Here is a 13596-nt window from a genome sequence, read left to right as displayed (position 1 = left end):
TGTTGAGTTGGAAATGTGTGTATTGGTGTGTGAGTTGTCATGTTGGGGCAGTAATGTGTGCTGGTGTGTGTGTGTTGTTGTGTTGAGTTGGAAATGTGTGTGTTGGTGGGTTCGTTGTCATGTTGGGGCAGTAATGTGTGTTGGTGTGTGTGTGTGAGTGTCTGTGAGGCGCTGAGTCGGAAATGTGTGCGCTGTTTTGTTGGAGTGGAAATGCTTGTGGTGGTGCGTGGGTTGTCGTGGTGGGGTGGAAATGTGTGTGTTGTCATGGTGGGGGGGAAATGTGTGTGGTGTCGTGGTGGGGTGGAAATGTGTGTGTTGTCGTGGTGGGGTGGATATGTTTGTGTTGGTGTGTGAGTTGTCGTGTTGGGGTGGAAATGTTTGTGTTGGTGTGTGTGTTGTGTTGGGGTGGAAATGTGTGTGCGTTGTCGTTTTGGGGTGGAAATGTTTGTGTTGGTGTGTGTGTTGTGTTGGGGTGGAAATGTGTGTGTGTTGTCGTTTTGGGGTGGAAATGTTTGTGTTGGTGTGTGAGTTGACATGCTGCGGTGAAAATGTGTGTTTTGTTGTGTGTGTTGTCATGTTGAGTTGGAAATGTGTGTTGTCGTGGTGGGGTGGAAATGTTTGTGTTGGTGTGTGTGTTGTCCTGTTGGGGTGGAAATGTGTGTGTTGTCGTTTTGGGGTGGAAATGTTTGTGTTGGTGTGTGAGTTGACATGCTGCGGTGAAAATGTGTGTATTGTTGTGTGTGTTGTCATGTTGAGTTGGAAATGTGTGTGTTGTCGTGGTGGGGTGGAAATGTTTGTGTTGGTGTGTGTGTTGTCCTGTTGGGGTGGAAATGTGTGTGTTGTCGTGTTGGGGTGGAAATGTTTGTGTTGGTGTGTGTGTTGTCCTGTTGGGGTGGAAATGTGTGTGTTGTCGTTTTGGGGTGGAAATGTTTGTGTTGGTGTGTGAGTTGACATGCTGCCGTGAAAATGTGTGTATTGTTGTGTGTTTTGTCATGTTGAGTTGGAAATGTGTGTGTTGTCGTCTTGGGGTGGAAATGTGTGTGTTGGTGGTGTGTGGGTTGTCCTTTTTGGGGTGGAAATGTGTGTGTTGGTGGTGTGTGGGTTGTCCTTTTTGGGGTGGAAATGTGTGTGCTGGTGGTGTGTAGGTTGTCCTTTTGGGGTGGAAATGTATGTGCTGGTGGTGTGTGGGTTGTGCTTTTTGGGGTGAAAATGTGTGTGTTGGTGGTGTGTAGGTTGTCCTTTTTGGGGTGGAAATGTGTGTGTTGGTGGTGTGTGGGTTGTCGTTTTTGGGGTGGAAATGTGTGTGTTGGTGGTGTGTAGGTTGTCCTTTTTGGGGTGGAAATGTGTGTGTTGGTGGTGTGTAGGTTGTCCTTTTTGGGGTGGAAATGTGTGTGTTGGTGGTGTGTGGGTTGTCCTTTTTGGGGTGGAAATGTGTGTTGGTGGTGTGTAGGTTGTCCTTTTTGGGGTGGAAATGTGTGTGTTGGTGGTGTGTGGGTTGTCCTTTTTGAGGTGGAAATGTGTGGGTTGGTGGTGTGTGTGTTGGTCATGTGTGGGTTGTCCTTTTTGGGTGGAAATGTTTGTGTTGGTGTGTGAGTTGACATGCTGCGGCGAAAATGTGTGTATTGTTGTGTGGGTTGTCATGTTGAGTTGGAAATGTGTGTGTTGTCGTCTTGTGGTGGAAATGTGTGTGTTGGTGGTGTGTGGGTTGTCCTTTTTTGGGTGGAAATGTGTGTGCTGGTGGTGTGTGGGTTGTCCTTTTTGGGTGAAAATGTGTGTGTTGGTGGTGTGCAGGTTGTCCTTTTTGTGGGGGAAATGTGTGTGCTGGTGGTGTGTGGGTTGTCCTTTTTGGGGTGAAAATGTGTGTTGGTGATGTGTAGGTTGTCCTTTTTGGGGTGGAAATGTGTGTGTTGGTGGTGTGTGGGTTGTCCTTTTTGGGGTGAAAATGTGTGTGTTGGTGGTGTGTAGGTTGTCCTTTTTGGGGTGGAAATGTGTGTGCTGGTGGTGTGTGGGTTGTCCTTTTTGGGGTGAAAATGTGTGTTGGTGGTGTGTAGGTTGTCCTTTTTGGGGTGGAAATGTGTGTGTTGGTGGTGTGGGTTGTCCTTTTTGGGGTGGAAATGTGTGTGTTGGTGGTGTGTAGGTTGTCCTTTTTGGGGTGGAAATGTGTGTGCTGGTGGTGTGTGGGTTGTCCTTTTTGGGGTGAAAATGTGTGTTGGTGGTGTGTGGTTTGTCCTTTTTGGGTGAAAATGTGTGTTTGTGGTGTGTAGGTTGTCCTTTTTGGGGTGGAAATGTGTGTGTTGGTGGTGTGTGGGTTGTCCTTTTTGGGGTGAAAATGTGTGTGTTGGTGGTGTGTAGGTTGTCCTTTTTGGGGTGGAAATGTGTGTGTTGGTGGTGTGTGGGTTGTCCTTTTTGGGGTGAAAATGTGTGTGTTGGTGGTGTGTAGGTTGTCCTTTTTGGGGTGAAAATGTGTGTGTTGGTGGTGTGTAGGTTGTCCTTTTTGGGGTGAAAATGTGTGTGTTGGTGGTGTGTTGGTTGTCCTTTTTGGGGTGAAAATGTGTGTGCTGGTGGTGTGTAGGTTGTCCTTTTTGGGGTGAAAATGTGTGTGTTGGTGGTGTGTAGGTTGTCCTTTTTGGGGTGGAAATGTGTGTGCTGGTGGTGTGTGGGTTGTCCTTTTTGGGGTGAAAATGTGTGTGTTGGTGGTGTGTAGGTTGTCCTTTTTGGGGTGGAAATGTGTGTGTTGGTGGTGTGTAGGTTGTCCTTTTTGGGGTGGAAATGTGTGTTGGTGGTGTGTAGGTTGTCCTTTTTGGGATGGAAATGTGTGTGATAGAAACACAGAAACACATGATACACATGTTTTCTATGATAGAAACACAGCGATGACCAATGCAGCAAAATTGCTTTTTCTGTGCGACTTTCTTCGTCTTCTTTAATATAATTAATAAGCCACGACAATTACCCTCGATTGACAATGAAAGAAAGCAATCACATTATTTTACTGTATTTATTAATCATTCAACAAAGTGTGTGCAAGAAATTAAATTGAGATTCAAATTTACCACAAATGGACAAATAGCACGGGAGCTCGACAAATACCTTACCAGCTTCATGTCTTTGACAGAAAACTTGGTAAACCAGTGGTTGTACTCCAGGGCGGCAATAATAGGCACAAGGTCCCTGCACACAGTTCATAGTTTGTTTGAATGTGGGATGGCAGGACAGCTCAGACACGTCATAACTGGCTTTCCAGTGTCAAGTCTGGGTTTGCTTCCTGATGGGGTAGGATTAACAAGATCACCTCTTCTGATAGTACCAGTACAGTGATGCATTCCAGCGTACACCGTTTTTCAAATGGGTAAGTAAAGGCCGCTGTGCTGATTTGCATTTAAATTTATGTTAAAGATCATGAACCTTTTGAAAAGAGTAGGCTACGGTGTACTGATACCCACACCAAACTCCAAATTCTTGCTCCATTATTAGGCTTGAAGGGATTCAATGTTTATTGGCAAATGTCGATAAATCTCAATTCCAAATTACACTCTCAAAAAAATTAAAAAATGGGTGTAACTTAGAGAGGCGACAAAAAAAAAATCAATGCTTACAATGTATTGGAATTCCATTGATGTCCAAAAAAAACAAAGAATGCAATGCGTGAAGTAGGTATTTACAGCTTTGTGAAAACAGCTGTCCTGGAGCGAAGGATTCATGTAGTGTGTGTGTGTGTGTGTGTGTGTGTGTGTGTGTGTGTGTGTGTGTGTGTGTGTGTGTGTGTGTGTGTGTGTGTGTGTGTGTGTGTGTTTAAAGTTGACACAAGAGCAGACAGTGCACATTTCTCACGAGTGGTTAAATGGTATTGTAATAATACCTACCAGATGTATGATGCATTGTAATAACTGCGTATTTCTGAAAATTTAATTTGATAAAAAATATAAATAAACACCCAAAAAGAAACATTGGTTTTACCCGTCCAAGTTAAAAAAAAAAAAAAATCGAATGCGACCAAGTTTCATGATTGTTTGGCCAGATGAGGCACTGGGAAATGAAGGAAATAAAAAGTCGAGCAAAGTTGATGGCATACCACTGCAAATTCCCACACTTCCAAGAAAAGGCAAAGTTGAAATACGGCATAAAGTTATACCAGGAATGACCCAATATCATATTTTGAGTTAAATTATTTTTATGTTTTTACCAATGTGACCCCAAGTCCCCATCCCCCCTGGAGCATGGACCAAGGTCAAATCCCAAAAATCTTTACGTATTCCATGCATCCTAAATGTTGATTGCATATCCAGTACAAAGTTTCATTTTAAAAATAACCAGAAGGGCAGTGAATACCTTCACCATACAATGCTAGATCAAGAAGAACATTTCGGGCCCAATACATTTTTGAAATATGATGCTATATATCGTTTATGGCCCCCTCTCTCAATGGTGAAGAATCACTTTATATCCGGATAAATAAACATTAAAAAAAAAAATCGTATCCGGATTTTAAAAAAATTATCGGATTTGGATCATCACCAAAATTGAATCAATTCTTCTTTGTTACACACCTGTGTCCACCAACATTTGGCCGAATCTGTCCACAACGTTTTGCGATATCGTACTATATGTCGTTTTTGGCCCCATTTCTCAATGGTGAAGAATCACTATAAAAATTCTAGTCGCCGGATCCGAATCCAGATCATCATCAAAATCGAATCAGTTCGTCCTTGTCACTCACCCAACCTGCCCACCAAATTTCATCCGAATCCGTCCACCCTGGTCTCTTTCTGCCTCGAGTTTTACACCTCATTGGAATGTACTTCCTCTGCACTCGACACATTTGGTCCTTGAAGGTTTCCCATTATTCTGATGCCGATTGTCCTGTTGTTAGAGTCTCCCAATCTACATCACCCAACTCTCTCCTCATCCTCTCAAAGTTTGCCTTCCTGAAATCTAATAACCTTACCCTATTTTCCTGAACTCTAACCCTCAACATAATCTTTGCACACACAATTTTATGGTCACTTGCTCCTATATGCTCCCCAACCTCCACCTCCTCCAAAATGTTGGGATCGTTCCATAAAAGGAGGTCGAACACTGCACTCCCCCTCGTGGGCTTATCTACAAACTGGGTTAAAAAGCAATCTTGGAATAAAACTCGGAAATCCTCATCCGCTCTGCCCTTTCCCTGTTCCTGGACCCAATCTATCCCTGTCAAGTTAAAATCCCCCATAATCAATACTCTTCCCTCACCACATGCCATTTTGAATTCTTAATGTACTCCTCCTTCCTCCTCTTCCTTCCCACCCAGAGCCCTATAAAAGCATCCTACCAGTATCTTACTGTTTTTACAATCTCTCATCTCGATCCACACAGAATCCTCTACATTTATTCCCTCCTTAATGTCATCCCTTTCTCTTGATATAATGCTGTCCTTTACCCAGATTCCTACTCCTCCTCCTATTCTCTCCTTCCTATCACACCGATACACCTTGTAGCCTTCTAATCCTGTCCTCCAGTTACTCTCCTCCTGAAACCATGTCTCACTCACTGCAACTATATCGTACTCTTCACTATCTACTTCGGCTTCAAGCTCTTCCATCTTGTTGTTTAAACTTCTGGTATTGGTATGGAATATGTTTAACTTTTCCCTTCCAGAAATTCTATTTTCCTGCCTGGCCTTACTCATCCCAATTACTTCATCCGTTCCTTCCTTTAGAGCTTCCCCACCCTCCGCTGACATAAAAAAAGCCTGAATTCCTTCCTCAATTCCCACTGCGAACCTTTCTATATAATTTCCAAGCCATCACTCCAGAAACACTGCCTTTGTCCCCTAAATGATTCCCACTGCTTCTTAAATGTAAAACCTTCCTCCCTCCACCATTCTTCCAGCCATTGGTTGATGTCTATTGCTCTGATCATAATTTCTATAGAGTTTCCTAATCTTGGGAGAATCCCAGAAAACATGACCTCACAACCCTTTGCTTTCAGCCGGTTACCCAATATCCTGTATCTATTTTTCAAATCCTCCGAGTAAACTTTCCCGACTTCATTCGCACCAAGGTGTACCACAACCAACTTCTTCCTGTCGTGACCCGATACAATATCGTTTACCCTTCCTCCAATATCCCGAACTCCCGCTCCTTCAAAACTACACAGAATTCTATGTCTCCGATCCTTCCTGCAGAATGAAGAATCTACATATTTAATTGTCTCATCACCCACAAAAACTGTCTCCCATACTTCGTTTCGACCAATTTCTATTGCTGAATATACACCACTGCCTGCAACCGCTGCACCTCCTCCACTGCACGCACCCGCTGCATCTCCGCCACTGCCTGCCCCCATGGCAACGTCACCACTGCCCACCCACGTTGCATCGACACCACTTCCTGCCCCTGTTGCACCATCACCATCGCCCATCCCAGTTGCACATTCACCACTGCCCCCCCCCGTTGCACCGTCACCACTGCCCGCCCCCCGTTGCACCGTCACCACTGCCCGCCCCCCGTTGCACCGTCACTACTGCCCACCCCCGTTGCAACGTCCCCACTGCCAGCCCCTGTTGCACCATCATCATCGCCTGTCCCCGTTGCACATTCACCACTGCCCGCCCCTGTTGCACCGTCACCACTTCCTGCCCCTGTTGCACCGTCACCACTGCCCGCCCCCGTTGCACCGTCACCACTGCCCACCCCCCTTGCACCGTCACCACTGCCCGTCCCCTTGGTTGCACGGTCCCCCCCCCCTCCCCCATTGCACCGTCACCACGCCACTCCCCGCTGCACCTCCTCTACTGCCCACACCTGCTGCACCTCCGCCACTGCCCGCCCCCGTTGCACCGTCACCACTGCCCGCCCCGTTGCACCGTCACCACTGTCCGCCCCCGTTGTACCGTCACCACTGCCCGCCCCCATTGCCCCCTCCCCACTGCCCACCCCCATTCCACCGTCACCCATGCCCACCCCCGTTGCACCGTCACCACTGCCCACCCCCTTGGTTGCACCGTCCCCAACCCCCCTCCCCCACTGCACCATTACCACTGCCCGCCCCCGTTGCACCATCACCACTGCCCACCCCCGTTGCACCGTCACCACTGCCCACCCCGTTGCACCGTCACCACTGCCCACCCCCGTTACACCGTCACCACTGCCCACCCCCGTTACACCGTCACCACTGCCCGCCCCAGTTGCAGCGTCACCACTTCCTGCCCCTGTTGCTCCATCACCATCGCCCGCCCCCGTTGCACCGTCACCACTTCCCGCCCCCGTTGCACCGTCAGCACTGCCCACCCCCGTTGCACCGTCACCACTGCCCACCCCGTTGCACCGTCACCACTGCCCACCCCTTGGATGAACCGTCCCCACCCCTCCCCCACTGCACCGTCACTACGCCCATCCCCGCTGCACCATCACCACTGCCCGCCCGCGGTGCACCGACCCCACTGCCCACCCTCGTTGCACCGTCACCACCGCCCACCCCCGTTGCACCGTCACCACTGCCCCCCCCCTTGGATGCACCGTCCCCACCTCCCTTCCCCACTGCACCGTCACTACGCCCATCCCCGCTGCACCATCACCACTGCCCGCCCGCGTTGCACCGTCCCCACTGCCCACCCCCGTTGCACCGTCACCACTTCAAATATCCTCAGCAACCTCACCCCATAACCGTAACCAACTATTATCTACAAATTTCTCACATTCTGCTGTTTGCTGAAAATTATCGATGCGTTCCTTCAACCCGATAATAACCTTCCTCAAGTGGACCATTTCCTCACACTTCCTACACCAATAAAAACCCTCTGCTTCCCCCATTGTTGATGTGGCCCACATTGAGCAACTGTGACATTTTACGTACTCCTCATCCTATCTCCTTCGCTCTCTATTTATAACCTTCTTCATCCCCGTACTCCCAAGGCCCCAACTGACTTCACGCTAAACTTATCACGAGGCCTCGCCCTGCTTCTTACAATAAACTAACTCAACTACCCGCTAAAATTGATATGAACACAACACAAAAAAGTACCGTTCCACAGACCCTGACAAAAATCTCGATAACAAAATACGCAAAATGCTTTAGGACTGGAAACTTAGCTTTGGAGGGCCGGAAGGAGAGCTCGCCACCCAGTCGTCCTCGTGCGCCGATCCCTGAACTGGATGGTTCAGTGATGCACAATGCAATTGCTGCTTAATTTTCAGGTTAATCGGAAGAAAAAATATTAAAAATTTCCTTCAAAACTTCAAAAAATATATTTAAATCTGATTGCCACATAAACCACCACTAAGCAGGTTGCTATGGTCACTGCGTCAATGAAAAAGAAAGATTTCTCAACAATACAATTGAAAAATTTGAAGGAAAAAGGGGGAAATTCCGACTGGTGGAATCTGGAACATCATCAAGGTTTGCTGCAGCAGTGAAATGAAAACGAACATCTGATTAACATGAACTCCAGACAGAATCACCCTCCAGACGATGAACAGCACAAAGGAAATAATGATTCAACTCGAGCCAAGTCGATGGCAAGTCATCGGAAACTCCCACACTTCCCACCAAAAGCAAAGTAGAAAGATGGCAAAAGGTTCCACCAGGTGTGATGCAATATAGAATTTTGACTTAAATTTCAAATTTTGAACCCTGTAACCACAAGACCCCACCCCCGAGTGCATGAACTGGGGATCAAATCCAAATAAAACAAGAAAAAAGAGCAATCAGAGATTGCAGACCCTCACCAGGACTTCTTTTGTATGGTGTGTTATGTAGTTTTCTGTGGTGTATTTTATGTGGCATTTGTGTACTGATGTGTTACATAATTAATAAGAGACAGAACTGCCACTTTATAACTGCTGGCAGTGATGACTGGGTACCAAGACGTCCCGCTTTGATGCAACCCCGATTTGATTGGACACTTGACCCAAGACCCATGACGTTTTTTTATTATTATTATTATTATGCAAATGAATTGAGAATGGGATGAAAATAAATTCAATTCAAATCAAATGGAAGACCAAATAGGTACAGTCCTGCAATGGAGTCATCAGAAGGAACCAGAACAAGCAAAAATGAAAAGATGAAGTCATCAGGAGGAACCTGTACAGGATTCACATTTCAACTGATACTCCTCCACCCTCAAACCCATTGAGGAACAGCCAAGTGAGCCTTATTCAAAAAAAATAAAAAAATAAAAATAAAAAAGAACCCAGATCCAAAATATTAAATAATTCTGGCTGTAAGACCATGTATCCGATCAATTTGAAATTTAAAACATATATTCTTCATCATGACTAGATCATAATTGTGAAGCTTCATGTCGATTACTTAAGCGGTTCCAGACAAAACGTTATTTAATATTTTTCTTCAATCCAAAATGTCTGTGAAACCATGTGACCTATCAATTATTCCTCAACAAAATTGTACACGTAAGCTCGGGGAACATTTGTGTGAAGTTTCCCCTTGATCTGTCGAGCCATTCTGGAGAAGATTATTTTTATAGGTTTTAGGGAAAATCCAATATGGCTGCCAAAACATGTGACTGATGTCATGTGTGTGAACCTTTCGTTCCTCATGGATAGGCGGTAATATGTATAAAGTTTCACTTCGAGCTGTTCAGACACTTCAGAGAAGAAGATTTTTTTTAACTATATGGCTGCTGAATCACGTGACCAATGACGTCATCAAAATTTTTCTGTATATCATTTTATCCCGAAATGACCCTCAAAATCTTTCATACTGATCAGATTTCACGTTCTACATATGCAATTATGATGTCATAACAAAGGCACCTATGACGTCATAAAGAAATCATAATTATTCCCCATTAGGAGTACTTGCCATGTGTCAAGTTTCAATTTTGTCCTTGGTGTGGTTTCAGAGATTAAGAGGTGCAAGGTTTTTCCGTTTTTCCAGCATGGCTGCCACACCACGTGACCTATGACTTCATAATTATGATTAAATCATTTGAATCGAGTAGTCGCACCAATGGTGAAAATTTCCTCTCAATCCGACAAGCAGTTGCGGAGAAAAACACGAAAGCTCTGTGCAGACAAACAGACAGACAGACAGACAGACAGACAGACAGACAGACCCAAAAGCAATACCATCTCCTTCAGCGAGGGTAATAAAAAAATCCTTACATATTTCATATGACCCCAATGTTGATTGCATACACAAAGTTTCATTCAATTTTTTTTCAAAAATGTGCCTGTAATTTCATTTCGATGGACAGGTTGGGCATGTGCCAAGGACAAAACGATTTTATGTTGGTGAAGATCCGGACTCGAGAATTATTATTACTTTTTTTTAGCTCGCCTGTTCGAAGAACAGAGAGCTACAGCGATACGCCCGGGGTGAGCGTCAGCGTGAGCGTGAGCGTGAAAATGTTAAAGTTTTTGGTGCCAGTTATTTCCTTTCTAATGTTTTTATCTACCACACTATTTTTTACTGATTACAATACACAAATACATATATTGCTTTAAAATTATTTGGATCAGACTTCACTGCAATGCTTTATAAAAAATATTATTAGACTAGTCTTTTAAAAACGATAAATGTATAAACAGGCGAGCATTGGGTGGCTTTGACACCAACTCTCTGGCTTTTTTTTTTACAAGTGATTCTTCACTATCGAGAGAGGATATCTCAAAAAGTTGTGGAGGGGTTATGACAAAATTTGGTGGATGAGTGGGTATGTGACAAGAACAAGCCGATTCAATTTTGGAGGTCCGGATCCCGATCCGGCCGATCAGTGGGATACAAAAACGCAAACTGTCCAGCCTCGTGGAGGTATTGCGCTCTACCAAGTGCCATTCTCATTCTATATTGAGATAACTAAGTAAGCGGCTGCCTTGGCATTATGCTGTCTATGTTCTATCCCCACCAGGAGCAAACTAAACAAACTAAAAAAAACTGCCTCTCTGATGCAGTGCATGCAGGAGATGCTGTTGCTATCAGATTATGCCTCCATTAGGTGGGGATCTAAATCTGACTGTCCCATATACATTCAGTTTGGAAACGTTATAGATCCCACAGTATTGTTTGGAAAGATCAGACCATTGTGCACTGATGTTCTGGCCCATGTTCATCGCCTGTAGCTGCTGAAAGGGATAATCAAATAAAAGACCAAATATAGCATTGGAGTATCAGGAGTAACCAGAATAGGCAAATATGGATTCATCAGGAGGAACCTGGAATTGGATTCGGCTTTCGTCTGCTACTGCTCTACCCTCAAACCCATCCAGGGGCAGCCAAGTGAACCTTATTCAAAAATAATTTGCAAGATCTCACCTCTCCATAGACAAATAAAAATGGAGAGGGAAAAAAAAATGATCCAAAATCTACAAGGATGTTAAGTTAATGGTGAGAAATACCTTATTAACAGGGATTATAAGTTAAAACTGATTAACTTAAAAGGTATGTGGATAAACTACAGGCATTATGGACTAATTTGGCCTCCTTTAAGTTTCCTTGTGCAAGTCTATACTCCCAGATGGCTGCCGAATCGCTTTGGGGGAGGAATGTAACAGCAGGCACGCATGGACAGTAAGCACACACACACAAATTGATTAACCCGAGCTAATGTGCATTGGCTTGGGTAACCCACACCTGCTGTCCAAATGGCTAAAATCCTGCAGGTTCAGCTCATGGCTGTCTTGTGACAGATAGATCGTGTCCACGTCCTAAGGAGGGATAACAGGGAGTTGGAGACAAAAAGTGCAGCAATCATCAACCTTTGATAGACAGGAAACAAGCTTATGAATAATGTTTACAAAAGGTACTGTGGCAGGTACATCTCGAGTAGCAAATTCGATCCAGTTGTTATATTTATCGAGCTCTTTGTATCGTTAGCACCTTGTTATATTAACTCAAAGACTACACCTTGAACACATTTCACTCCATCTATATTGTTAAAGTGTCTGGATTTCTTTGTCTGTTTATCTCTTTCCGCCCATTGGTTGGACAGCTGGCCTTACTCCACCAACAATTGAACCTCAAAAATTCAAATCACATGTCCACCATTTTTGTCACCACTCACAAGGCCTAGGACCGAAGGCTTCACGCCTCTGGTGCACATTTGAAGACTGAACAACGCATCTCCCATCATGAAATAAAGGGACACCAAATGTTTTGAGGAAAGAAAGGTACAATTTGATCACAACCCATGCAGAGGAAATGAGGCAATGCATGTTTTGTTCGGGAGCGATCGAGGCAGCGATCCACGACACACTGCCCAGGACTCGGTCAGAGAATGCCGCCATTATCGACGCCACGTCAGAGGAGCCACCAGCCTGCTTGAGGTTCGACGTCCCGGCCATTGTAGGTTGCTCACCCGTTTTCTTTGGCATCCTGGTCTATGCTGTGGCATGGTTGTTCATGAAAGAACGAAGCCAACTACGCAATGTTGTTTGTAACTCGTGGCCAGACACAGAGATAAACCGGCGGTCGTTTATTTCCACTCCATAGCACGGTATGCTTGGTGTTGGCTTAATAGTTAGGGTGGTAGGGATCCTCGGGTCCTGAGTTCAGATCCTGATTATACTGTTGAATTAATACCAGGTGGGGTTGACTCAGCCTGTCATCCTTCTGAGGTCGGCAAAATGAGTACCAGCTTTCTGGGATGATCGAGCCATTCGAGTATCCTACGTCGGAGTGGCGATCCGTCCAGAATTGTGCCCAATAGCCCAAGGGACTGTTTCGGCAGCACCGACGCTCTGTACAGAGTGTTGTTCTCAATGGATGGATGGATAGCACACACAGTACATGCAGAAGCAGGAGAAGTAAAGAAGAAGAATCACAGCTTGACCCATTAGGTCACCGATCAGCCCATGATTCGAAAAATACAAGAGTTGGGTCTATACTCAATTCCGCATCACATTAAGAGAACTTCAAACTCTGATTGTGGAGACACGATATTAAATATGTACTGATCCATGCTGGAATGTCCTTTCACTTTTATGAGTGGGAGGAGGGTAGGAGGGAGGGGAAGACAGAGTTAGGATTCGGAATGGGAGAGGGGCAAACATGGGATCGAGTTGGAAGGGGGAGCTTGAAACTTTGGTGGGGCAGTTGTTGAAGTATTTCAGTGGGGGGGGCTGAGGAGTTGTGGTGGGGACAGGGTTAAGGAGTTGTGGTGGGGGGGGATGGGGGTTGACAGCTTTTGTGAGGATACTGAAGCCTTTGGGTTGGGAGTGGGGGTTGATGATGTGGGGTTTGGGAGTAGGCGGTTGATGACTTTAAATCACATTTTGCATTGCATGGATGTTGCTTTTCATCACACCATTTGATTTGCTGTTGCATTCATGTTACAGAGTAATCAATTCAGGAAAACCAACGTTCACACGTTCACACGTTCACGCTTGGTGCCATGTTCATTCGTACATCAAACACTCATTTGCCGATATGCATGCGATGTAAAATATGATGAGCAGTGTTCTCAAGCATGTTATGTGAACATTTACATTCAACTTGTCAGATTTCATGTGATCTGGAGTGTGGTCCTCTTGTACAGGAAATGAAAAATGGGGAAAGTGAAATATCACCTGTCTGGGCAAAGGAGTTGTGGTGGGCACCTGTCTGGAATCTGATACAGGAAGTGCGTCATGAGGAAAGGGAAGGGTACCTGTA

At 45.3% G+C, this 13596-nt stretch overlaps 1 protein-coding gene across 5 annotated transcripts in view; it reads right to left on the bottom strand.

Annotated features, from left to right (window-relative positions):
• Positions 1-13596, bottom strand: part of CARMIL1 (capping protein regulator and myosin 1 linker 1) — a 252839-nt gene that overhangs the window by 117657 nt on the left and 121586 nt on the right. For all 5 annotated transcript variants that reach the window (XM_085890034.1, XM_085890033.1, XM_085890032.1 and 2 more), the window contains 2 exons: positions 11578-11651; positions 3096-3171 (listed from right to left, as the gene is read on the bottom strand). In XM_085890034.1, the coding sequence (XP_085746160.1) occupies positions 3096-3171; positions 11578-11651 (150 nt within the window). The remainder of the gene's footprint in view (positions 1-3095; positions 3172-11577; positions 11652-13596) is intronic.

The sequence above is a fragment of the Eptatretus burgeri genome, chromosome 7, assembly GCF_056783735.1.
Source record: "Eptatretus burgeri isolate ZD-2024b chromosome 7, Ebu_testis_v1, whole genome shotgun sequence".
Taxonomy (NCBI): domain Eukaryota; kingdom Metazoa; phylum Chordata; class Myxini; order Myxiniformes; family Myxinidae; genus Eptatretus; species Eptatretus burgeri.
This window is presented reverse-complemented; position numbering and strand designations above follow the sequence as displayed.